We start from the raw sequence: 26,570 nt of genomic DNA, 5'->3' as shown, positions 1-26,570 counted from the left end.
GTGTTTATTGTAGTTTTGTTGCTTCAAAAGTGTGTGAATGTTTGCATCTGTCATTATGTAGTCTTCTGTTGTATTCATTCATTCATTTCATTCAATGATCCTCTGTAATCCCTTAAGGGACCGTTGAGGCCGATGGTATTCTTCTACCTCTCCAAAATCCTTTTCTTTCCCTCGCCATCTTCATTGAGCTCAATGTTCCAACCCCCGTCCATTCCGTGATATCATCCATCCACTTTCTCACAGGTCTTCCAGTCCCTCTTTCTCATCAGTATTTTTTTGATCAGTCTGTCGTCTGTCATTCTGCAGATGTGCCCAAAGATACCCAGCTTTCTTTCCTTGACACTTTCATACACAGTTTTTTGTCTTCTGTTGTATATAGTTGAAAAAATTGTATAGTTAACTATGTAGTATATAACAAAACAACAATAAAAAATGATAACTAATTAGAAATTTTTTTAGCTCGGGAAGACATATTTTGTCATCAGATTTCTATTTCATCATTTTATACAGCATAATCAGATCTCTAATACTTCTCTATCGCAAGGTAGACGGATAGATGTCGAAACTTCACTCTTCGTAATTCATATGAGCCCATAAGAACGCAAATTATTTTGGATTATTTTAAGTACATGAGTCAACGTTAAGTTCAACTGCGTATTTTACAATTTAGAATAAATAATATTTCCAAAATTTTCAAATTTGATAAAAGGTGCTTGTTGGCCACATAAGAAGTATTGAGTGTTAAATATCAAGCTTGCTGGTCGAGTCTGAAACTGTTGACAAATATTCACAAAAATAAGAAAATTAAAAGTGGATTTATTATACAACTCAATCCAGGATAAAGCCACGTTAATAATTTTATTATTATATTTTTTCCTATTGAATTTAAATATTTAAAAAGTAATATAGAACTTATTTATTTTATAAAATTAAAGTTCTACTGCTCTAACTCTAAGTACTCCTACCACTATTAATGCTACTCTAACCAAAATAAAATAAAAAGTAAACTGAAAAAAAAATACATACATTGCTTTTTTTATAAATTTATTCCATTACAATTCATTTATTGAAATTAAAATGAAATGACTAAACTATAAATTAGGTAAAAATTAAAAATAACTTTTTTAGACTCTGAAATATCATCTTTATTTTATTTTTATTTTATTTTGCTTCTTTTTTTATTATTTTTATTAAAAATTAAATGTTCTTAATAGTTTTATGTTTATAATTTATAATATATTCATTGAATATTCATGCATGCTTTTTTCTTTACTTTTTTATTTTTATTTTTTATATTTTTTATTGGTACTTCCTTGAAATTGTTTTGCAAATTTTAGGTAGAGCCCAGTTAAATGTTTAGAAATTCAGCTATAATAATTTAATTATTAAATTAATCTACTATTTGTTTTTTATATATGATTTTTACATTTACAAATTTACCTGTTGTTGGCTTTATTAAGACAACTACAAATGAGATGGCATGCATGACTCATTTTAAAATTTTAAATTAGTTTAATAGTGAATAATTTTCTTTTTTTCTGTCTTAAATTTTTAATATTTATTAACTGAATTAATGATTTGATTTAATTCATTTTAATTTCATTGTTTTGACTTCAAACTTCATTTTAAATATTTCTTACCATGATGCAGAGCCACAAAAAAGTTAGAGATGTCATGGTTCGAGACACTTGCGGCCAAAACTGAAAATTTATTAAACAAAGTTGACCAGGTTGCTGGCCAGGCATTGCAGAACACACCAGACAAGAACAACTCATCAGACGAATCTCAATGGAAGAGATCGCTTGGGGCAACTGATGGTTCGTTAGTAACAACGGAACTCAATGTCTACAAACCTCCTGTTTCTAAAAGATCAGAAAAAGTTACAAACACTTCTAAAACTCCTAAAAATAACTGTCCAGAAGATCCTGATCACAAGCTATTTGAATTTCTCAATAGCTCACCTCCATTGCCACCAACATCGTCCTTATCAAACAAACTAACAGCTTCCAAGAATTCTTACAGCAATTTGCTGAAATTTACAAATGATAACACTGGTATGCTTACATTTTATAAACCTTATAGGCAGAAATTAAATGATATTGAAATTTAATTGTTGATATATATAGATAAAACACAAGAATTAAAAGAATTTGAAAACGATAAGCAAGATGATCGTGGGTCAGCCCCAGCTGAAGAAACAACATCAACAGCGAAAAGTGTGGTGTACAAACAAGATGGTACCAATAATGACAATGAGGTGCTACCCAATCCATCTGCCATTGAATTTGAAAATCAGTTGCTTAAAAGTGAAATTAATTCCTTAAACATAGAAATGCAATCGATATTAACTCGTGCACAGAACAATCAAGAAGGTTCTAATTCGTTCTAATTTGTTTTATTTTTCAATAAAATGTAATCCTTGGTGTAAAATAAATTGAAAATTGCGCTATAATTTAAAGGCATAATTTATTCAAGTAGAATATTCTAAAGATGAAAAAATTTTTGATTAAAACTTTGTTTAAATAATTTTGTTGACCTTATTGTTTTTCTGTTCAATTGCAATTAGTTGAATTTTTTTATAATTGGATTTATTCAGATCGAGATAGAACTATTAAAAAGATGGAGTTGCAGAACCAGCAGATGATTAAGAAGGAGCAAATTATTCGAGAACTGCAGGAACGAGAATCAGACTTGACGAAAGCACTTGATGCAAAGGACACACAGTTGAGTGTTTTGAGGGTGAGACTGGAAGAAGCAGATGCTTCTCTTAAATTGAAAAACAAAAAAATTCAAGATATCCAAGTGGAGAAAGAAAAGTTGGTTGCTTCTTATTTTCGTGTTGTTTGTAAAATGACATGTTTTTGTTTGTTATTTTTATTTTTAAATGTGCTTGCTATCACAAAACGAAAATTTAAACACAAATGTTGATGTTGTTGTCTTATTTATTTGTCCATCATTGATAATAAACACTGGTAAACTAATATTATTTAAAATTTTGTGATATTGAAACTTATATATCTGAAAAGTTACAATTAGGTAAAACTAAATGATACCAGTACCTGGAAATATATGTAGAAGAATTTTTAGATTGAATAAATTATTTTTAAAACGTTGCAAAACTTGCCAGATAAATAAATAAGAAAATTATTTTTTTTTATTTTTCATTGAACTTGCTCTTAAAACAGTAGATTGAGGTCATTGCATGTCAAATATCTTAGTTCAATTTAAGTTTAACTTTTTTTTGTAACATAATTAGACTTTAAATTAGTTTCTGAATTTTGAAAATCATTTTAAATGTGTACCTGAAAATTTAAATCTATTTTTATTGCAAAGCTTACGATCGCTTGTTAATCATGAACTCCAAATTTATGAAAGTTGTTGTTTTAATGTGGCTTTTTGTATTTAACTATATCTTAGGTGATTATTGTAATAATGTCGCACATCAGTTTGTCAAAAAAATATGTCGTACATCAGTTTGTTGCAGGACCACAGCTTATCAACAGGAGTGCAGACACATGCCTTGGATACATTGCAAGATAAGTTGAAAGAAGCAGAACTGATGGTCAGGCAGGAGGCCGATCGCTATTCCACACTTCTGGTTTCTTTCTTTACAATTTATATGAGCAAATAAAATTTTTTACTAATTTTATGTTGCTCTTTTGAAAATGTTCTTATACACCTTTAACACTATTGTCTGTTAATGTCCAAATATGCAGAACGAAAGTCAAGAGAAGATAAGAAAGTTGGAATCAGACAGGGATAATTTAACGTGTGAGACAAGTAATCTGCAAAGAACGCTGGCCAGGGAAAAAGGTTTCTGTAGTAACATTTTATCTATTCATCACAATTCTTTTTTTGATTTTTTCAGAGGTATCAGCAACAGACACACAAAGCATGTTAATACGCGTGAAACAAAGCATCACATACATTGTATGTGATTGGCAAGGCGAGGGCCTATCTTGCAGTTGAATCCAGTCTCTACCTTTGCACAATCGCTATGCCCTAATCTATTGCTCTGTAGTTTAATCATATTGAAACGACAGTTACTAAATTAACGTTATGAGGTGTAAAGTCCGTTATGATTGCGTATTTCTCTTTTTAGCTTTTTGCCACAAATGCTCACGACATCCAATTTCAGACATGTTCTGGCCGTTGTTAACGTACCTTCAAGATAGTTTATCCCACAACTTCCATTTATTTATATTGCATCATTTCATTATTATTCGTCTAATTTTCCATCAATCACATACAGTACTTATCAGTTTTTGTTTCTACAAAAAATTATTTAGCCTCTGTAGTTGATATGATGAACCAAGTAAGAGCGGCGAAAACTTTAGCAGAAACTGCAAAACAAGAACTTTCTCAGTACAAGGACAAGGCTACTCGCATTTTGCAGGTCAGTTCTTCTTTTTATTTTATTTATATTCCGAATTGTTTTAGAAAATAGGTAGACATGTCACCAAGTGGGAGCAGACTTCAACATTCGTTATTATTTGATGAATAATTTTAATGCTGTGTTCTGTTAACAATGCGTACAGAGTAAAGACAGATTAATAGCCACTCTGAAGGAAGGTCAATTTGAGAAGGTAGATGGCAGTGGTGCAAGCGAGCCAAGCATACAAGCTACTGAACTGGAAAGTTTGAAACAAGAACGAGATGTCTTGAGAGATGATTACAATTCGTGTCATTTGGCTTTGCAAAATTTGAGAACTGAATTCATGGTTTGTCCCTCTCAATGTAGATGTCGACCTTTAAACGTTGTATTTTTGTTTTGCCTGCTCTGATTCAACTTGTTATATGTTGACTTGAATATAAAGTTTGGTTTTTACAAAACATTTGTTACTCATTGGCATTGTTAAGGAATTATTTTATTATTTAAAAGGAGGTGGAAAGTCAGATGCAGCAGGAAATAGATTCATTGAAGGAGCAGATGAGGATGATGGAGGAACAACTTGATGGAGAGAGGAAGAGGAGGGAAGATGTTGAGACTGATGTGAACAAGTACAAACAGGTAGTTGTGTGGTTAATTGCTTGATTGATTTCTTTAACAACACTTTTTATATTGCTCAAAAAAGCGTAAATTAAAAAATGTTCACCCCACATTATCTTATTCGCAAAATCTTCTACATGTCATGATTTTGATTTTTAGATAATGCGCTTGTTTCTTGTTTTCTTTTGTTTAATGCTACGACTGGTTTGATCTTTGCAGTGTTTTTTTCACCTCCAAAATTTTCATCACATTACTCAATCTTTTTTTAGCTTATATTGCTTTCCTAGCGGCTTATTACTGGCAAATGGTCAGTGTCGAATTCCAATGCTGTGACTAAACATGACAGTTACGAACTGCTTGCCACATGCTGCCTAATTTCTTTAGATATGATTCCATCATTTGAATGCCATTTCAGTCTATGTATTTTTTTCGCGAAACCAAGAACAGCAGACCTTTAGTCCTGCAGAAACGCAAAACTTAAAAGAATGACCGGTGTTTTTGTTTAGTGTCCCGCTGCCAAATGGGCCAACCACAATGGGCTGGTGGTGACAAGTTACCAAAACGAATGATAATTTAGTTAGATATAGTGAAGCAAAGTGAATTTTTTCGCGCAAATGAAAATTGACGTTTAACCTCGTCCGCCGCTTCATTTGTTATTGAGTAGCAGACAATCACCAATATAACACTATATCAATGACCAAAACAAGAAACGAGCTACCAATGAATCTGTCGCTAACCGGATGCCATTTGGTCAACGCACGGTTTGCTTTATCATTTAGGGGAAAGACAACACCGGTTAATCTAGGTTGATTGTCAGGCGGGCGGAACAAACAGAAGCTTTGTTTTAGCTCACAAGTCAAATGGATAGCTCTATCACGGATATGTTTTTGGAGAAAAAAATTAGGATTATGAGATTTGGATTAATTGTCGTGACCTTCTTAACACATCGGGCTGACGACGAACTTTGGTAACCCGCGCGACCAGCGATGCGGTGTGAGATTGATATGTTATATGACTTCATGGACTGTTCCTTCTGTAATGGGTGTTCGCAGTTGATTTCCAGACGGACATGTAGGTAGAGAGCCGAAGTGGGATTGAAGCAGTTGAATCGCCTTAGAGACGTATTACCACGCCTGATTTTTTGTAGTTGCTTCACTCCCTTATTCTTTTCTTAGAAAAGGTATAGCAACAGGGCAGTAGAGGCTTGAAATCAGAGTTTTCTTTTTTCTAAATTCTTTTTCCTTGTTGAGTCCCATTTACTCGTTATGTTTGGCCACATGGAGAATGTTTTTAGTGGTTCGAGGCTGTTGGTGGTGTCAGATCAGTTATTTTGGATTTGAAATATACTGAGACACACCAAGATTCAAGTCATCTCTGCTGGCTGCCCAATGTTGGAAACTGTATCGGTAATGAATAACATCGCGCAAATTGTGGGTTCGTTCACTTACCTTGGCTTTCACTGGCAGTAGTGATGCAGAAATATCTCGCCAAATCGCCACGACTCGATTATGTAGAAGTAAAGTCATTGGACCGCAACATATGGCACTCAAACATCTCACTAACTATTAAAATCAAACTCTACAACGCTTACGTCATCCCGACGCTGTTGCACGATGATTGTGAAACATGACCAATCACCGGGACCTTTGAAGAAATGATGCTTCGGATCAATGGTGTTTGCGCAGAGTTTGTATATATGATGTAGTTCCATTTCACGCATTTTCAGTGTTTTTAATACAATTTCTTTAAATGTTTCTTTTGCGCAAGTATAGTTGGCTTCTACCTACCAGTGCAAAACAAGAATGGGTTTTAGTTGATTCAACATGATCTTCAAAGTGCAAACTGTTTATATCTTTTAGACATTTTCGAATCAGTATATGGAGTTTGTATGTTCTGAACGACGTTTCTGTGTTGTGTTAAAACACGAGCCATATTTGTAACAGTTCAGAAATATTAAGCGTGGCATTCCAGGCTTGCAAATAAAATTTAATAAACATAAATTTCAATTCTCAATTTTCAAAAATTACAGTTGAGCTTTCAAATTTATGATTTAAACTTTTTTTAAATTTACATGTAATGGTTAAAGTTTAGTTTAATGTTGCACACAAAACTTTTAAAATAGGAAGACAGTTTATGGAGTTTGTATGTTCTGAACAACGTTTCTGTGTTGTGTTAAAACACGAGCCATATTTGTAACAGTTCAGAAATATTAAGCGTGGAATTCCAGGCTTGCAAATAAAATTTAATAAACATAAATTTCAATTTTCAATTTTCAAAAATTACAGTTGAGCTTTCAAATTTATGATTTAAACTTTTTTTAAATTTACATGTAATAGTTAAAGTTTAGTTTAATGTTGCACACGAAACTTTTAAAATAGGAAGACAACGAACATAATACCACGATAATTTGCGATTTCTTGTTGTGATTGTCAGAAATTTTGTTGAAATCAAAATTTGTAATTTATGCGTAAATTGTAATCTGAAACATTACATTGTTATAATCTGATTTTAGAGTTTTTTTTACCACATTTGTTTCATTTATTAAAGTGCATTTTATGATATAACTAGAATATCGATGATTGTGATGTTTGGCACAGGAGCTGAGATATATACATGAAGATACTTTGAAACAAAAAACAGCATTCCAGATAAAATTGCAGGACCGAGAAACGGAAATACAAAGACTGAGAAATCTGGTCAGTATCTAATTTATTTTATGTCATCCACCGCTCTACGTTAATACCGACTATCAATATCAATTATTTATCAATCAATTATCCCTATCAATTATTCATTTATGATGAATGCTTCTTTTTATTTTACGATAATCATCGAACAACAATCGAGCACTCACATGATAATAAATCGCTGTTGATTAGTTGAACATTCAAAATTACAGTCATAATTAAAATTAAACTCGTAATGAGCATTTCTTTTTCATTCTGTTTCTTTATTATTTTGTTTCCTTATTATTGTTTAGAGTGCATTTTTAACGTTTGCATTTGTTGTTTTAAAAAATATTGTGCATTTTTTGAATGCCAGATGACTACCAAATCATTGAACGCTACAAGTCAGGAAGAATTAGAAAACAGACTTCATCACTTAACCGAAAGTCTGATTCAGAAACAGACTGCTGTTGAATCACTAAGCACAGAGAAGAATTCTTTGTTGCTGCAGTTGGAAAGATTGGAAGTAAGTGAAGCAATTCTGTAAGAACAATTCCAATTGAGTATCAATTGATACACTAAAAAAGTAAATATTCCTGAGCGTTCCTGAATTTTAAATTGTTCCCAATTATTTCGCCACTAAGTTTCGTCCATTTTTAAAATGTTTGACTATGCTTTTTAATCTCCCCTATAAAACTGACCCTTTTCGAAGGCGGAATGCATGACCATGTTAAAAACTTAAAAGTTAATAGCATGACCACGTTTTCTACTGCATCCATCAACCTTTATAAGCGAAATTTCAAAGCAACCAGTTTTCAGCCATGAAATCTATTACAATTTTTTTCTACCCCCCGTTTTTCTACCCCCGTTCTAAATCGATCTTTCTTGAGGGTAATGCAAGTTAAATATATGCCCACAGTATATATTTTTTTTACATTTTATGATCGATCATATGGTGAATTGGCTTTACTTCATGCATTATCTTTATTTTCCTTATTGTTTCCTAATGGTTTTCCAATCTTTTATTTATTGTAGGTATTGTCTTTGATTTTTTGACTTGAAAGATGTTTGTTTTGATGTTTATTTGTTTATAGACTGGATTAAGAATCTGTGATCAAGGATGGTTCTTAGTGTGGATCGATAAATCTTTAAGAGATTGTTTTGGTCTGCATCCCAATTATGATGAGAAATTGTTTTTGTTAGGTTCAATGTTTTTTGACATTTAATTTTCATTTTAGTTATTGGAGGAGTGAAGGTTAATTTATCATCAAATGATTCCTCAAAATATATATTCTTTAATTATAAATTTTATATTTTCATTTTGAAGTTTGATTTTTGGAATTAATTTCTTTCTCGTGTTTCAGCGTGGGATGCGGGTTGTTTTGGTCTTTGAGAAAAATACTCCATTCTCCATTATCTTGTATGCATAATTTTCAGTCTGTTTGATACATTTGTCTTTTACATGTATTGCTGGCTCATCCTTATATTATATTGCATGTTATCTACTTTTTTGGTGATATTTTTAGTTATTTTGGCATGTGTTGTGTTTTCTTACTTGTTTTGCTTTAAGGTATGTTATTTTGTTTTTTATTTTAATTATTTTTTTGCTTTCAGTACACTCTGCAGTATGTTTGTTTGGTGTTTTTCTCCACATTGATAAAATTTCATAACTTTTTTGCACAGTTTTTTTTCATGTATATTCATTCCCTAGTTCTCTGCAGTTACTACGTACAGTCCGTTAAGTTGGCATTTCGTACACCTCCTTGGATTTGAGATGTATTCCTTTACTTAAATTCTTTCGTGACAGATTATTGTTTTAGGGATTTGAAAGGTGATGTATGTGTTGGTTTTGACTACCTGTTTATTTTTCCTTGTAATTATAATCTTTATTTTCATTACCCCTTTGAATAATTTGTATCTTGCGAGGGGAGCATTTTACTTTTTTCTGTATGAATTCTATTTACCTCTTGTAGTTTTTCACCATTTTTAAAATTATTTTGCTTTTGTTTATTTTAATGTTATCGACTATGTCGGTAAGGGCCTGAATTACCTTTTATATGCGGAAACGTGACAACTTGTTTGTATCTGTTTCTTTTTTAGTTTCTGTTTCGTTAAAAGCTGGACTTGGAAGTGTCACCTCATTTGTATTTTTCTCGAAAGAAAAATTTTTCTTCCCGGTAACATTGGGTCACCTATACAGTGACCCGTTCAGAAGTTTCGATGCTAACCGGCAACTTGGGCAGAATTGTTATGTTACGTTCGTACGTACAAATATATATACATACATACTTACATACATTAAAAATAGAATATGTTTGTTAACCATTATAACTGATAATCTCATACTTTTTATTTTTGTAAATAATTTAAATTCGATTTAATAATTTTTGCAATTTACTGAGTTAAGTGAGACTTATTTGCTGGACTGATTTGGTGGTAGGATGAAATTATGAATAAATGATTTAATGAGTGAATAGATGAATTGATAAACAAGTGAGTGAATGAATGAGTAAATAAATGAATAATTAATTACAGAAACAGTGCAGAGAAGCAGAATCCTCGGCCATAAGGGGCAGTTCTGCGGCTGTGCACATGAACAACAGTACTGATGATGAAGATGGTTAGTTTCCACTATTTAAATTCAACATTTAGAAAATTTTTTTTATCCATGTGCCTATATTTATTTTGGGATTTTTGTTGGAAATGTACAAAACATAAAGTTGTTGATGTAAAATCCACATTGTATTTACATTGTATTTGAATATACATTACATTGTAGACAATTTGGTTCGAGCAGACTTATTACATTTCACCACATGTTTTATTTATAGATTAATATTTTGAAAAATGTTTTTACAGTTCGAGCTCGTTTTCCATCGTTTATGAAGGAATCGCCATTTGACGGCAAGGTTACTCGTAAGGTCAAGATGGCTGCAAATACTATAGATAGATTCAGGTTTTGTGTTATTCCATTGCTTGCAATATATACTTTTATTATATCAATATATATTTTTATGCAGGTGTACATATATATATATATTTTTTGCGATAGTTTTTTGGACTACGTCCCGTTTTTTAAAACTTTAATGAAAGCTTTTAACAGCAATCATGTTAAAAGAATATAAAAAATTAGGAAATTGAAATATGAAAAAATTGTTTTCATTACAGCTTACATTTTCATTTATAAGGCTGGCTGGAATTCACGCGCTTTTGTAATAACCAGTTTGCCTACCGAGTACTAATTTTTTTGTACAGGTTTATTCATGAGAAATAATTACAAATATATGTGAGACTATAAAAAATATACGAAAAAGAATGTAGCTCTTGACTAGTGTATGTACCCTAGATTTGGACCAATTAACTCCGACAATAGGAAATAATGTCATTAAACATGTATACAACCAAAATAAAAAAAAAGTAATTTAACGTTGTTCAAAGGTTATATAGAAATATTCAAAAATAAAATATGCAGAACAATGGAAATAGATTAAATAAACATACAAATATAAAAATGTTCAAAAATAAAATTTGTTGGACAGATGTTAACTAGAAAACTGTTTTTTTAATAACATGTTTGGCGCATTTTCGTATATTTTAGAGCAAAACCTTTAGTCTTGAATTGGATATAACATTGTAAAATCCTATTCATGTGTACACATTCACGTGCGTCAATATCATATCAGACATTAATAAATCCACGCCCAATCTTTACATGTACAAATATAGGCACTAAAATTATACTTCTGACTATCTGTCAAACTATCCTGCAATGATGTTCGGTTAGAATTGAATATTGCCGGATAGCAAAATACTGTCAGATATTATCTGCTTAGCTCAGGTATATCTTGCCGGAGTTAAGCAACGGTCAGTGCAGCGCTATTATGCACCAATATAATACGTACTTAAGCGTATGTTTGTGTGTAATAATTGGTGATGTTTATGTAACAGCATGAGAATAGGATTGTTCTTGAGGAGGTACCCGACAGCCCGAATTTTCATCATCATTTACATGGTTAGTTAGTGTGTGATATTCTTTTAAATTCATAAGTTTTAATTTATGTTATTTTAAGATAATAGAATAGTTTCAACACTTGCTTCAAAATGGGGAAAATTAGGCAAAAGCCGAACATTTAGTTATTTAATTATCAATTAAATTTGAACATAAAAATTCAATACAATAATTTCACTATTAAACATTTAATAAAATTAACTTGAAATATAAAAATTAGCTATTGAAGGTAATTAGTCGCCAGTTTTGTTTTAGCCTGTAAGGTGTAAAAAACGAAACAGCAATTATTTGCAAACCGAAAAACTATTGAATTGTTTTGTGTTTTATTTCTTTAGTTTACAATATTTTATGGATCACGAACTTCAGTAAAAGAACTTCATTCATATTCTAAACTTGTTTTGGAATAAAATTGTAATCGAATATAGTTTTTGAACAATACCAAAATATGCTAGAACTTTTCTTAAGCTTTGTGTTGCTAAACCTTCAGGTGTTGTAAGTGATATATTTGTATTTTTTTTTAGTGATATAACTAAACTTGACCTGATGCTTGGTAATGTTCTCTTGAAATTATTTGATGTGTGATTGACTTCAGCATCGTCATTCGTTAATTTTTTTACTTCTTTTGGTGTTATACCAAATCCGCTTTTATTACAAAAAAGAGATAACCCACCAATTTCTTTTCTGTTGAATCAATGAAAAGAGCTTTATTTTTTAAACGACCTTTGCTTAATTTTTTCTTTAAGTGACTGTCTAATATTGTTGAAACCCCAAAACAGAAAGCAGCTAATCGAAAACTAACTCAATCGCCTGCATAACTTGGAGTTTGACACTTCCCTTTTGCCAGGTTTTTGTCCTATCTTCACAATGTTTTGTGGCAAGAAGTCAACCGTTTTTTTTTGTTTCAAAATACATCTTTTGCTGTATGACCGCTGCTTATGCTTCTTCTTTTTCTTTCTTGTGCCTTATCTTTTCAGGACATTGGACATCGACCTCCACAAAACCCAATATTTAACAATTTGTAGTAGTTGAAATGTGGTGATATTCAACTAGTGACACAAGGATTTCTCGAATGTAATTCGTTGTTGACCGCGATCTCTTCTCCCTGCAATTTTTTCAGTAGTGGTTAAATTTTCCATTCCTTCATTGCGGAAGCATGATGTAACCAAAAAACTTTAACTACTTTCTTCAGATTATTTCTAGTAATTTCCTCTCTTCATAACCAAACTGTTTTAATACATACTCATTAGAGGTATAGAGGTCCAACTAATTTTCATAATTTTTCTCAAAAACCACATCGCAGCAGATTTCATTAGAAATTTTCCAAGAGTCAAAGCCGTAAGTGAGCACAGGAAAAATATAACACTCTAACAGTTTTAATTTTATTGATATTCTGATTTTACCGTTGTTGAGGATGTTTTTCATTTTAAAATATGCATCTTTCGCTATAGCTATCTTTCGTTTGATATCCACATCACATTTACAACTCGAGGTAATCAGACTTCCGAGATAATGGAAGCTGTTGACTTGTTTCACATGTTTACCATTAATGATCATGGAGTAGATTGGGGCGGTTTTGCTTTTACTGATAACCATGCATTTTGTTTAGTTGATTTAATTTCCAATCCTTTTCTTTCACTTTCAAAATTCAATTTGGAAACAATTGTTTATAGTTTGTCCATTGACTCCGCTATAAGAGCTGTACCATCAGCATATCTTACATTGTTTATATTCACGCCTCCAATGGATATTCAAGATAGATTTTATATCTTTCTCATGATGATCTCACTATAGAGATTGTACAAGTCTGGAGAGAATAAACAGCCTTATTTAACACCTTTCTTTATTTTAACAAAACAAGTCATCTTGTTACCAACTTTACTCGTTGCTCTTTGGTCACAATAGAGGTTTTTGATAACTCGCTTGTGTCTTTTCCATTAATGTCCAAATTTTCCAGTATTTCTTTATGCTCCACGTGTTTCAAGTTATCAAAAGCTTTGGAGTAATCGACAAAAAATATGAACAAGTCTTTCTTCATTTCAATCGCTCGTTCACTGATCATTCGTAGCATAAAAATAGCGTTTCTTGTGCCACAATCTTTGACAAAACAACATTGGAAATTTGAAATTTCAGATTTGACTTTGCTTCGTGCTCTCATTAGAATTCACAAATGGTAAGATAACTCATCAAGCTGATTGTTTGATGTAGTTCACATTCGGTTGCATTAGGTTTTTTAGGTAGTGCAATAAATATTTCCTTGGATAGATTTTCAGGAATTTCGCCCATATTTTATATCTCATATGTTATATATCAAAATTTTTGTCACTTTTTCAACGCTAAATTTATCAAGGCATTTAATTTCTTTAACAATTTAATTTTTTACTTTTTAAATCTTTAATTACTTAATTAAATTAATTTAATTAATTAATTAATTTAATTAATTAATTTAATTAATCTTTAATAATTCTTTAATCTTTTCTGGGTCTGGCGCTTTATTCGATTTCATTTTGGGAAGAGCGGCACGAATTTCAGATCTAAGTATCTTTGGTTTTTCTAGGAAGCTTTTCACCACAGATATCATCGAAAAGATCTTTTACGTTAAAGTTTTTTTTACAACTCGTCTAAAAAAATTCATTTTGCAGCTCGATAAAACTGTTGGTCATTCCCATGCGTCATGAATAGATTTCAGAAGCAATCTGCTTATTGATTGCTAAGAAACAACAGACTGGATTCTAATTACTGAAGGAAGCCACTTGTACTCTTTGTTGGGTATATATATACTGAAATCAACTACATAGAAATTGCCGGATTTTGACTAACAAGATCGGAGTAAAAGATGAAAAGATAAACCCTGCGGAATGGGTGAGCCAGTGATGTGTCATCTTTGGCGGTCTAAATCAGCTCCCCAAGCCATCTTTACATGGAAAATTTTTTCTTGTAAATCCTGAAGTCGCTTTCTTATTTTTCCCCTCAAATACATATCACTGAAAGTGACGATGCTGAAATATTTGTCAAATTGCTATGACTCGTTTGTTTGTGAAATTCTTGGACCGTTAGAAGTTCTCAAATATTTTCCTGGCCATAAAATTAAATTATAGAACGTGTGCGTCAACTCCTACCAGCTGCATGAACGTAAAACATACTCAACCACAAGCGTCTTTTAGAGGAAACTGGACGCCGCAGATCAATGCTGTCTGCACAGGATCTTTTGTCTGTATTATCTTAACCACGTTTCTTACGTCGGATTGAGAAAGAGTACACAATAGCCGCCTGTCTTCACGCTCCTAGTTTCCTTACTCTTCTTATTTTTTCGAAAATCACCACCGAGCTATAATAATCTTTTTAGTGAAAAAAGGATCTGTCGCTCATAAACATTGAAGCATGGAGGAATGCTTCTAATTGTACCAAATGAAGACCTGTTGTAGACACTGCACCGTCCTGCTTGTGGTGATGAATGTGTGTATTGTGTAATATGGAGCAAGTGAAATGAGTGCTCAGATGACAGCTAAATATAAAAATAAATCTTCAAAAAATAATTAAAACCTTTCTTTCTATTAAACGCACTGAAAAAAAAAGAATTTTTTGGGTCACTTATGAGAATCTTAAAGATACTACTTACTATACTTCATTTTTAATTCGTTAATAAATTTACGAAGAAGACAATTTTAAGTTTAAAATGTTACACTATTGAAAAGAAAGTGTGCGCGAAATAAGTTTTAATGCTATATTTGTATAGGAATATGCTGATATTTAAATTGGCCTTTTATTGTATTATCTTTTAATTTTGTTATATCATAAGAAGTGAAAATTTCAGCTTTGTATGTAAATGAATTGAATTAAAATCACGATTTTTTTAAATTTACAATATAATCCACATTTGTTTAAGCAATAAATGCGACCATCGGATTAGGATAGTGAATTACAGTATCCTAACATACGTTTAACCTAAAAATTTTAGTTTACTAGGTGCATCGTGCATCATAAGTTGGGTGAAATTAGCAAGAGGCCTCGCATGACAAAATGACAGAGGAAGCAAATAATTATATAGGAATAAGGATAATAAAAAATTTCACCTAACTGCAATTCTTTAAAGATTTTGACTAATTTTGTAAAATTGAACAGTTCTGAAATTTTATTTAACTATTTCAATCTTTGAGGCCTGCTATCAATTCTCCTGGTACTAAAAACAAGCCAAAAATAAAATGCATTTGACCCAATCCTCTTTATATGAAAATACAAACAAACAAATAAATATGCATCGTTTTAACTTTTTATTATAAACGAACAATCAAAAATATTCATTGTGTAATTTTTATTATAATGAAAATAAAATTATAGCAAATTAATGCTTTAAAGTTGAATATTCCGTTTTTGGTTTCAACTTATTGATTGTTTCACATTATTCACCTCAACAAAATCTGCACCTGTCCTTTTATTACTCATCATTAACGTTATTCTAAAAGCTGATACTGCACGCCTGGGTGATGGTAGTGATGCTTACGTACAAACCTGAGATCCACACTGACGAATTTTCAGCGGGTTTGCCTCACTAGTTTGAACCGTACACCATCATTAACCACAAAAGTAAATTTTTTAGATCCTTTTCTTCATTTTTTATAGTAAATTTCAACAAATTTTCGATATATGTACTGGCTTGGGCTAATGTACGATACACACCACTTTGTTTGAAAGCAATTATTTTTTTAACATTTCAGAAATCGGTGAACCAATGCTCGGAATTGTGGATATAATCAGTCTTTCGCTTAATTGAACATTGACAGGCTGCATGCTCATTGCGTTATTTTGTTTATTTATTCTTTTATTCCATTTGTGCGAACACTAATGATTGACATCCGTTTGAATGAAAAATTATTTTATTTAAATAAAAGTAGCTTAATAATTTCTAATAATTGTACCGTCACCTCGTTAAGTCCACGTCTATATTTTATAGATGCCACGAACGAAAATTTTAGCAATTCATTCTCTTCCACGCAAAATTATAATTTAATCGAAAAAAATAATCGAAAACTAAATTTCTTTTAAAGTAGATTGTCTAGATAATTCAAAATTTCTATATTAAGTGATCAAATTCTTGCTGAACTTTATAATATAACGTAAGCCGAAATGCAGAAGATAGGACAATGTAAATTACTTGTGTAAAAAAATGGCTAAGTATAGCAATTACAAAATAGTTATAAATTGAATACATTTAACTTCAAGAAAACTTAAGCACTTTCTTGCGTGGAAAATTGATGTTTATTTCAAAATTTATTTTAAAGCCTTAAGCCTATAATGAATTCATGAAAAATCGCAGTGCCCGAATGTTGAATAGTTTAACTAGCTTCAGTCCCAGTCGGCTCCTCTTCAGTTCCTTCGAACTCCCCTTGCTCTTCAGTTGTCGCTTCTTGATATTGCTGGTATTCAGAAACCAAATCATTCATATTCGATTCAGCTTCCGTGAATTCCATCTCATCCATTCCTTCGCCTGTGTACCAATGCAAGAATGCTTTTCGACGGAACATGGCAGTAAACTGTTCGGAAATGCGCTTGAACAGTTCCTTTACAAAATATACATTAGTAGAGAAATATTCAACTGAGCAACGCTTGTATTTTAAAATTAGAAATTATGGAAAACATTGTAATTTTATATAAACAAACCTGAATAGCCGTGGAATTCCCAATAAATGTCGATGCCATTTTAAGTCCGCGAGGTGGAATGTCACATACAGCTGTTTTCACGTTGTTCGGAATCCATTCGACGAAATAACTGCTGTTTTTATTTTGCACGTTCAACATCTGTTCATCTACTTCTTTCATTGACATTTTGCCTCTGAAAATTGCTGCCACAGTGAGATATCTGAAAAAGTTTTGCCGTTTCAATACAATTTTTTGAAAAGAAAATATTCATTATTTTCATGATTAACCTTCCGTGACGTGGATCGCAAGCTGCCATCATGTTCTTCGCATCAAACATTTGTTGGGTCAGTTCTGGTACAGTTAGAGCCCGATATTGTTGGCAGCCACGAGAAGTAAGTGGTGCAAAACCAGGCATAAAGAAATGCAAACGTGGAAAAGGAACCATGTTGACTGCCAACTTTCGTAGGTCGGCATTTAACTGACCAGGAAAACGCAAACAAGTTGTAACTCCGGACATTGTAGCTGAAACCAGATGATTTAAATCTCCGTACGTTGGTGTTGTGAGTTTAAGTGTTCTAAAACATATATCATACAAAGCTTCATTGTCAATGCAATACGTTTCGTCGGTATTTTCAACGAGCTGGTGTACCGAGAGCGTAGCGTTATATGGTTCAACCACTGTATCAGAAACCTAAAAAGCAATGCAAGAACATGCTTTTTCAAGTTTTAAGATTGAATTTTTTAAAGAAATACCTTAGGAGATGGAACTACGGAAAAAGTGTTCATTATCCGATCGGGATATTCCTCTCTTATTTTGCTGATTAATAAAGTGCCCATGCCAGAACCAGTACCACCACCAAGAGAGTGAGTTAATTGAAAACCCTGTAGACAATCGCATCCTTCTGCTTCTCTCCTCACCACGTCCAACACTTGATCTACAAGCTCAGCTCCTTCCGTGTAGTGACCTTTAGCCCAGTTGTTTCCAGCACCACTATGACCAAACACAAAATTATCTGGTCTAAAAATCTGGCCAAATGGTCCAGCTCTGACTGAATCCATAGTTCCTGGTTCCAAGTCTACCAAAACAGCTCGTGGGACATATTTTGCCGCTGTCGTTTTACAAATTGTTGATATATTAAATTCTCAATTTTGTAATGACTAGAAATAAATAAACTTACTTGTCACTTCGTTATAATAAACATTGATCCGTTCTAATTGAAGATCTGAATCACCATGGTATACTCCCGTTGAATCTATGCCATGCTCATCGGATATTACTTCCCAAAACTTTGAATGTTAAACGGTTATTATAATATTCTATGTTATTACGTTATCTAATTTCTAACCTTTGATCCTATCTGATTGCCGCATTGCCCCGCTTGAAGATGAACAATTTCTCTCATTTTCTATTTTTATTGAAAATTTCCTCTGAAATGTTATGAAAATTGCTTGGAAACTAGTTTGCTTTAAACTGTTGAATAATATAAAGTAAATCTTACACTGAATGCTGTTTGATCAATAAAATATGTTGTCTGCATGGGCGGTACACTCAGCAGTATACTGAGCTCAAGTAAGGTGTGCTCGTAATCTTCATCCGAACAACGTTTAGTCATCACGACAGCTGTGATGGGTGCTCGTTATACAATTAATGTACTAGCATTGCTAAATACTGCTTTTTAAATTTGATTCAAATATACAATTCTGTAAACATAACAAAGACCTCACAAATCATTAAAAATCATTTTAAAATTTGTTTACAATATGTTTGTTAATTTTTCATTTTTAGAAAAAATATGCAATTTACATGAACTAATTAAAATAGTCAAAATATTTTTTAAAGTTTTACATTACACTTTTGATTGGCAAGCATGATTGCACAACAATTAGTCAAATATATTATGATTTATTATAGTCGTACGACAAAAATTTGTACTAATTTATTTGAAGAAATCTAGCTAGTGATTGGAAAGTTTTTTTTAATATAATCGGAAATGAAGATTTTATTTAGGTCATGTGTTCAACTAAAATTTGTTGATTTTATTTTTATATAGTTTATATCGTTAAGAAAACAAGAGGCAGCTGCTCGTAACTAAGCTCACAATTTCCAAACTTGGAAGTGATTTTATGAAGGTTTACCGTAATTGCATTAGTTCAATAAGCATATTTAAAATTTGAATGATTTTAAAAGATGTGATAAAAATTGGTTGCCAACAATTTTGGAAAGTCATTTAACTGTAAAAGTGGTTTTGGATATAATTAAGAACCTCTCCAAAACCTTTTCACCTACAATCCTGACCCAAAAAATTTCACTGAAAACAAAGAAAAAGTATTAAAAAAAACGCAATGACAAGATTAAATTGTATTCAAGAAAAAAAAATTGTTTACAAGCAAAGTATCTATTTAATTTACTCAAGCATTTTGAAACATTGTAGACATTGAAGTTTTTGTTGGTGCTAGCTTTTGTCTTTAGTTGTTACGTTTGATATTTTCTTTTTGAATTTAAGACCAACCGATTATTCGAACACGTCAGAAATTTATTGAATAGAGAAGAGAAAACAATCTAAAAATTCCTTAAAATTTTAAATAAAAAAGTTTAAAATTATTAGCAGTTGTTTTTTTTATTTTAACCGGAACAATTTATTTTTTGTTTTTCGATTACTGTTCTCCAACATGTTAGTCCACCGCTACCTTTTCTTGTGTGATAATTTCCAGAGGGGCCTTTCATTTTGTTGAACTCAACTCAGTGTCGGAAGAAATTGTTATCAACAAAGCAAGTTCAGAATATGTCTAGGATGACTCATGCAAATTAAAAATGCTGTGTAAGCACAATTAGACAGTGTTCCAATTTTCGTATTTTACACGATCGAAGTATCGAACACATGGAACTATAAATTTTAATTTCCATATGGCATATAGTATCTCGTGGCACACTCTACTGGAAACATGAGGCCATGACATTGCGCATTTGTTGTAGCAGATGCTGGATTCCAGCAGATGATCGTCTACAGAGTGAAAATAGTGTTATGACGTAACTGCTTTCAGATCAACGTTCAGATCAAACGCTTCAACGATCGAGTACGCCGGCAAACGATTAAAGTATTGACACGACACACAAGTCATGTATATTATCGCAATATATTACGCTATTTAAATGTATATCTACTGCTGCATTTATCGCGGACGTAATCTTGTAAAATATACACACCGGCGTTTACCGCAGACGTAGCTTGGTGCATCGGATGCAGCTGATATTTCTTTTGGCCTGTTGACTAGTTCAGTATAGATTGGACCACTGCAATCCCTAATTTGATTTTGTATGATGCTAGTGTAGTAGTGGTAAATATAGTTTAACGAATCCAGAATGCTGCCGCTTGGTTTCTCTGAGTAGACACGATCAGATTACAAAGTAGTTGGAGCCTCCAATCTTCACCGATCAAGGAACGAATAAGATAGCGGTATTGGCTGATGGCTCACGGTTGCGTGCATAGCAAAAAAACATTAAGACATGCATTGCGTTTGGTTTCGTCAAAAATAGTTTAAAACTAGGACAAAACTTGGTGGCAGGAGTAGGTTGCCCAGTTAAAATCTTCCAATTTTTTTTAGACTTTATTATTGCCGATCTGACATATGCAGAACCACTTACTATGTTACATATATATTATCTAAACATGTATAACTTTTATTTATGTTCTTCATTTCTCCACCTTCGCCACAAAGGCTGTTTATCCTTTTCACACCACGCACACACATATTCACAAGCACCGCATTATATTGATATAGGCCGATACGCACTGGTGACATTTGGAATCTAATATATGCTAATGATATCATTTTAACAACCACGTCTGAGCAGAATGCAGCACAGATGTTTGAAGATTGGAACACCAGACTCGCCGATCATGGATTCAAAGTCAACATCAGCAAAACCATAGCAATGAACACTGGTGAACCCATCCAATCCACAGCTACTGGACGATGGCCCTGTTCAGTTCGTAAAGCTTGTGTAGGTAACAATTCAATCAAGTGTCAGCAGTGTAACCTGTGGTGTCACAAACGTTGTTCAAAAACAATTGGTACTTTATATAAAGTGTCCAATTTTGTTTGTCCTGCTTGCATCAATCCACAACAAATACGAAATAGCAATGTTTTTGAAGCCATTAAGGTAGAGAAAGCCACATAGTTTCAATATCTAGATGTTCTACAGCTGAAGCTGCCGTTCGAGCACGCCTGGAATAAATGGCATCTCCTTGCTTCCATATTGATACGGCGTGACATCTGACTACCACTACGATCAAGACTTTATAAATCTGTGATACGTCCGGTCTTGTTATATAGTGCAGAAACATGGCCAATGAAAACCAAACTGGAACATCTTCAACGAACCGACATGAAGGATCACATCAAATCTACCGAAATCCTGCGTCGTGCAGGTTTAGATGATATTAAGGACGAATGCCGGCAACACCGTACCATAACTTCTCTTGCAGATGTTGAAGTACCTGGCACACGTCCCAAAGGCCGTCCGAAGAAGTCCTGGTCGCAAACAATCGAGCAAAACATGAAAGCTCTAAATTTAAATGAAATGGATACAACTGATGATAGCCATTGAGACGTTTGATTTTGTGAGATGAGATGTTTCGCATTTGAACCAATTGGTCAAACATGCGACAACTTACGTCGTCTCCCCATTTACTGACCTCTAGCTACCCGGATGAACCTGCTGGATTCGAACCGGAGTCGTGGGAATAGTAGACGGACGCGCTAACCACTAATTTTTGCACTACGCAGAACTCAAGAAGCCTGATTCCACTTGAGTTTTCTTTTCCAACTTCATTTCGCCCTAGTACCCACGCCATATATTATGATCTACACCCACTCATGCGTTGAAGCTGCCCAGTACAAACAATTGGTGTTCGAAGGGCGTCGCATTCACAGCTAGTTGAGCTGTTCATAGAAACAATCTTTTTCTACCTATCTAGACAATGTCACATCCATCGACATCTATTTTAAAACGAGCAAGCTCACGTGCCAGAATGTCGGTCCTACGTTCATGCCGATCACTTTTCTCCTACAATGTGCGAACGTTCCATGCCACAATATTCAGTATTTTCCTTTTGGATTTACGAACATTTTTGTCGCAGAGAATGGATATCCAGTCAGCCGCGGTCAGTCAACAAGAGTTTTGTTGAGCTAGCCAGAATAACATATAATGCACCCTTTTTAAACGGTATTTTCTATATACACATACGCCGACACAATTTATATATTCCGCAAACCTTTTACATTTTTGCAGATAAAGTAAACAATAACAAAAAACGAAACTGGGTGATAAGCGTTACCATATTTATTTCACATGAAAACAAACATTTGATGTTTTCAGATAAATTAAAATGTTATTCTTTTTCATCTTCTTCATCCTCTTCCTCATTGTTTATCTGGAAGTAACGCAGTTCATAAGAATCCTTACTATTTGCAACCACCCTTAACCAGTCTCTCAAGTTATTCTTCTTTAAAAACTTTTTTGTCAAGTACTTCAGATACCTGTTTTGGAGGTTAGATATGTATATCGATGTGCTTAAATAAAGAAAAAAAACAAGATACCTTTTAGAAAAAGGAACTTCAGAGTTTACTACAACTTTTGACTTTTGTTTGTCTAACGTCACATTCGACCCAAGGTTTCCTGTTTTGCCATTGACTTTAATTTTCTCCAAGAGGAATTTTTCCTGAAAAGAACAAACATTGGCTTGATCTGTTAGAAGATCATTTAGGGAAGTAGACCCTAACAGCCAATTCAATTAGGGAAGGTACCCTAATTGATAAATGGTCATTAGAAATAGTCATACTTTTCATATTACTATATATAATTCTGTATATAATTTGTTTCTATAATCACACAGAATTATCGATTATTTTGTTCGGAAAAATTTTCGTTTTTTCCAGACAGAGGATTTAATTGTATTTTTTCAGTTATTAATAACTTCACACTTATGTTGTCATTATGATATAGCATGGCTTTTGTGTGAAAAACAAAAATAAAATTAGCATAACTTAACATTGAGTGCCATTCTTAATATGGCACTAACTGAATAAATAAATGGCTAGTTTACATTCCCAACTACAATGTTAAAATTTGTTTACATTTATGATTGTTTACATCACTATCTCTAATAGAGAGTTACAAAAGCGCCTCCCACTAATATGCAGAATGTTGATTGAGATAAAAATAGAGGAAAGAAGATTTTTAAAAACGTTTATTTCATGTTTAAATATGTTAACATAGTAATATATTGATTAAATTAATAATATATATATTAAAATTTATTAAAATCAATTTATTAAAATAGGTTCAATTAAATTTTAATAATTTTTTCGGAAGTTTTTAGTTTTTTTTCTAAAGTTTCAAAAAAAGTCACATGATTTTTTTTTCCAACGTTTCTGTGTTCTCGTGGTTGTTTTAATAAAAGTTGAATTTGTCCAAAAACCATGATTACATTAATTTCATAATTTATAATTGTTTAAACATTAACTTATGACTTATAATAACGAGTAATATATGTTAAAATATTTCGAAAACATTAAGTTAAAAAAACGTTAGATTAATGTTAAAATTTAAGACTTAAATTATAAATCAATATGTTTGTTGTAATATTTAGGAAAACATTACGATGGTTGACGGCGTGACGTTTACAAACCTGGTCTTGCGTCTAACAAAAATAGACGCATAACCAGGCAGTGGCTCAGATTTTACGGACTAATTTACTGTGAAATGTACTGTTATAATTGTGGTTGCGAAATGGCAGACGTCACGTGTAACAGCAATGTAAAGAAGGATGGAGTTGTCTGGCAAGAGAGTGCCAAAGAAGGTTACATAAGTTTAATATCCGAAGTATTTTTAATTTATTAATTTAAATGTTAATTAATACTTATAAATTATTCAAAAAAATGCAGCATCAGGACAGATTCATTCTTTGAAAGAAGTCACCTAAGACTTAGCCTGATAGTTCGTATTGTGTATTTCTGGTCACGAAAAATGTGAGTACGACATGTCACGAACTGAACACGAGTTTGTCGACAATTTAATAAAAATTGAAATTATATTACAATGCTCAAAAAATTATTTATAAATTAACCAGATAGGTGGCCCTGGCACAATCGTTGAGATTGATGAATCCAAATTAATGAAGGCCAAATATCAGAGGGGGAGAAATGTGGGTGCCAATGAAGTCAACCACTCCCAAAATTTTGTTGACCCAATGACAGGATGATGTGGTTATTGACCATATCACAAAAATGTCCAATTTGTAGGCCCTCCAAAACTTGAAGCAGTTAGATGCAACAAACTCTGAAATCCATTTAGCCATAGCAATTCTTCTCATCTCAGGATATGTCCCTTTAGCTAACAGACGGATGTATTGGGAAAATGCTGAAGATGTGCACAATGAGGCCATTAGCAGTGCAATGACTGTAAACCGATTTGAGGAGTTGCTGCGATATATTCACGTTTGTGATAATACTAAGCTTTCCAAACTCCGTCCACTATTTGTAACGCTAAATGAACGCTTTGCTCAACACTGGCCTACTGAACAGGATATTTCCATTGATGAATCCATGGTGCCGTACTATGGACGCCACTCATCAAAACAGTTCATCCGTGGCAAACCTATTCGTTTCTGGTTTAAAGTCTGGTGTATGAACAGTCGTTTGGGCTACTTGGTGCAGTGTGAGCCTTATCAAGGATCAAATGGCTTGTTTAATGCGGATCTGGGACTTGGTGGCTCTGTTGTGACTCAGCTAGTGAATACGCTGCCTCTTGGACCTCCATACAGACTGTATATAGATAATTTCTTCACATCTCCATGACTGCTTGATCAACTGAAGACAATGAATATATCTGCGACTGGTACTGTGCGAGCAAACAGGATGGAGAAGTGGATTGATAGAAGTGGATGTGTTGAAGAAAGATGCACGAGGCACATCTGACCATTGCTTTGACAGAAAGTCGGGAATGTTAGCTGTTCGATAATAATGATAACGATAATAATGTAGTAACAGTGTTATCTAACTGTTTTGGAGTTCATCCACTGGTTCAAGCCAAAAGATGGTCAGCAACAGAAAAAAAACATGTTCAAATTCCCATGCCAAACCTGATTGCTCAGTATAATCGTTACATGGGTGGAACGGATAGAATGGACCAGAATGTTGCCAAATGTCGAATAAATATTCGTATCAAGAAATGGTGGTGGGCATTGTTCTGCTTTGCAATTGATGTAAGTGTTCAGAATGCTTGGCAACTGTACAGGATATCAGAAGCCGCCAAACACCATGACTATAATCTGATAAAATTTCGGCGAGATGTTGCAATGACATATATCTTGAAGTATCGAGCCACAAATAACATTGAACGTCCAATTCGTAGTCATGCTACTAGCTGCCATACAGTCCAAGATGGTGTTAGATTTGATGGTCAAAACCACTTCATTGGACACATTGATGGTGGTCAGAAAAGATGTGTTCAGTGTGGTATGAAGGTTCAGCAAAAATGTAACAAATGTGGTGTGCCTTTGCACGACTGCTGCTTTGAACTCTTTCACACAAAGTGAACTGAACTTATATCATTAGCAGTTGAACCTGCCTTAGTTCGATAAACATTATTTTTTATGCTGTTGCTAACATTAATACATTGTATTAGTCATGTTTTCAAATATATATACCTATATTTCATGAATATTATACCAGTTTTATTCTGATAAATGTTAATTTAAAAATATCATGGTTATGCAAAATTAATTACATTTACTAATCTAGACATCAGTAATGGTTATTTTCCATATAACAGCTCTTATATTTATTAAAATTATTACCAGAATATCATAATTGACAAAACAACGTCATTATAAAAAACATGTACCCTGTAGTGCATGGCGTCCTTTTTTTAAGGACATTTTTTATTTTCACTCTAACTCAATTATTAGGTGTCCCAATTTTTTTTTAATATTTTTCCAATTGTTTTATACCTATAAAGCGTCAGTTGTGAAAAAAAAAATGAAATCAAAGATGTCATGCATTAATGGGTTAAAATGAGTATTTTTAATTTTGGCTTGCATTTGATTTGATAAATTAAAAAAATTAACTTCGACACCACTTTGTCACAAAAACTTATACGAAAAAATTTGTAAAAAAAAATACTAACAAAATTAGCGCAATCCATGATGCCATCTTCAACTGGATGTGTGCAATCCAACGTGTACTTTAGAGAAGTCTTCTTTTTTCG

At 32.8% G+C, this 26,570-nt stretch overlaps 6 protein-coding genes across 6 annotated transcripts; 2 read left to right on the top strand and 4 right to left on the bottom strand.

Annotated features, from left to right (window-relative positions):
- Window positions 1-1,669: 1,669 nt before the first annotated feature.
- Window positions 1,670-5,035, top strand: HELRODRAFT_171793 (hypothetical protein; the record flags this gene model as incomplete). The annotated part of the gene is made up of 9 exons (XM_009018465.1): window positions 1,670-2,054; window positions 2,127-2,372; window positions 2,597-2,816; window positions 3,475-3,598; window positions 3,717-3,813; window positions 3,869-3,870; window positions 4,253-4,396; window positions 4,539-4,721; window positions 4,883-5,035. 9 exons carry the CDS (start codon window positions 1,670-1,672, stop codon window positions 5,033-5,035), a joined length of 1,554 nt encoding a protein of 517 aa, XP_009016713.1.
- Window positions 5,036-5,298: 263 nt separating this feature from the next.
- Window positions 5,299-7,178, bottom strand: HELRODRAFT_171792 (hypothetical protein; the record flags this gene model as incomplete). Its single annotated transcript, XM_009018464.1, has 6 exons — window positions 5,299-5,361; window positions 5,443-5,529; window positions 5,925-6,123; window positions 6,251-6,294; window positions 6,582-6,773; window positions 7,149-7,178. 6 exons carry the CDS (start codon window positions 7,176-7,178, stop codon window positions 5,299-5,301), a joined length of 615 nt encoding a protein of 204 aa, XP_009016712.1.
- Window positions 7,179-8,032: 854 nt separating this feature from the next.
- On the top strand, window positions 8,033-11,147 carry HELRODRAFT_171791 (hypothetical protein; the record flags this gene model as incomplete). Its single annotated transcript, XM_009018463.1, has 4 exons — window positions 8,033-8,182; window positions 10,192-10,276; window positions 10,516-10,612; window positions 11,075-11,147. 4 exons carry the CDS (start codon window positions 8,033-8,035, stop codon window positions 11,145-11,147), a joined length of 405 nt encoding a protein of 134 aa, XP_009016711.1.
- A 5,371-nt stretch (window positions 11,148-16,518) lies between these two features.
- HELRODRAFT_186959 (hypothetical protein) lies at window positions 16,519-18,822 on the bottom strand. Its single transcript, XM_009018462.1, has 7 exons — window positions 18,799-18,822; window positions 18,646-18,727; window positions 18,478-18,586; window positions 18,053-18,408; window positions 17,587-17,990; window positions 17,321-17,519; window positions 16,519-17,220 (listed from the first exon to the last, which is right to left on the bottom strand). The coding sequence occupies exons 2-7, from the start codon at window positions 18,700-18,702 to the stop codon at window positions 16,996-16,998; spliced, it is 1,350 nt and encodes a 449-aa protein (XP_009016710.1). The 5' UTR covers window positions 18,703-18,727; window positions 18,799-18,822; the 3' UTR covers window positions 16,519-16,995.
- Window positions 18,823-20,128: 1,306 nt separating this feature from the next.
- On the bottom strand, window positions 20,129-22,155 carry HELRODRAFT_171789 (hypothetical protein; the record flags this gene model as incomplete). The annotated part of the gene is made up of 2 exons (XM_009018461.1): window positions 20,129-20,301; window positions 22,017-22,155. 2 exons carry the CDS (start codon window positions 22,153-22,155, stop codon window positions 20,129-20,131), a joined length of 312 nt encoding a protein of 103 aa, XP_009016709.1.
- A 537-nt stretch (window positions 22,156-22,692) lies between these two features.
- On the bottom strand, window positions 22,693-26,570 carry HELRODRAFT_77706 (hypothetical protein; the record flags this gene model as incomplete). The annotated part of the gene is made up of 3 exons (XM_009018460.1): window positions 22,693-22,840; window positions 22,901-23,022; window positions 26,490-26,570. Coding segments are annotated over 3 exons (351 nt in total), but the record flags the coding sequence as incomplete, so codon positions are not given.

Source organism: Helobdella robusta, assembly GCF_000326865.2.
Source record: "Helobdella robusta unplaced genomic scaffold HELROscaffold_21, whole genome shotgun sequence".
Lineage (NCBI taxonomy): Eukaryota > Metazoa > Annelida > Clitellata > Rhynchobdellida > Glossiphoniidae > Helobdella > Helobdella robusta.
This window is presented reverse-complemented; position numbering and strand designations above follow the sequence as displayed.

What these genes read in the sequence shown, in the direction of transcription:
- HELRODRAFT_186959 (XM_009018462.1), bottom strand. Translation starts at nt 18,702, where the DNA reads ATGAGAGAAATTGTTCATCTTCAAGCGGGGCAATGCGGCAATCAGATA. An exon ending in TTATTATAACGAAGTGACAA is followed by an intron (nt 18,409 to 18,477) that starts GTAAGTTTATTT and finishes GTAAAACGACAG; the next exon opens with CGGCAAAATATGTCCCACGA. An exon ending in GGAATTCCACGGCTATTCAG is followed by an intron (nt 17,221 to 17,320) that starts GTTTGTTTATAT and finishes TATTTTGTAAAG; the next exon opens with GAACTGTTCAAGCGCATTTC.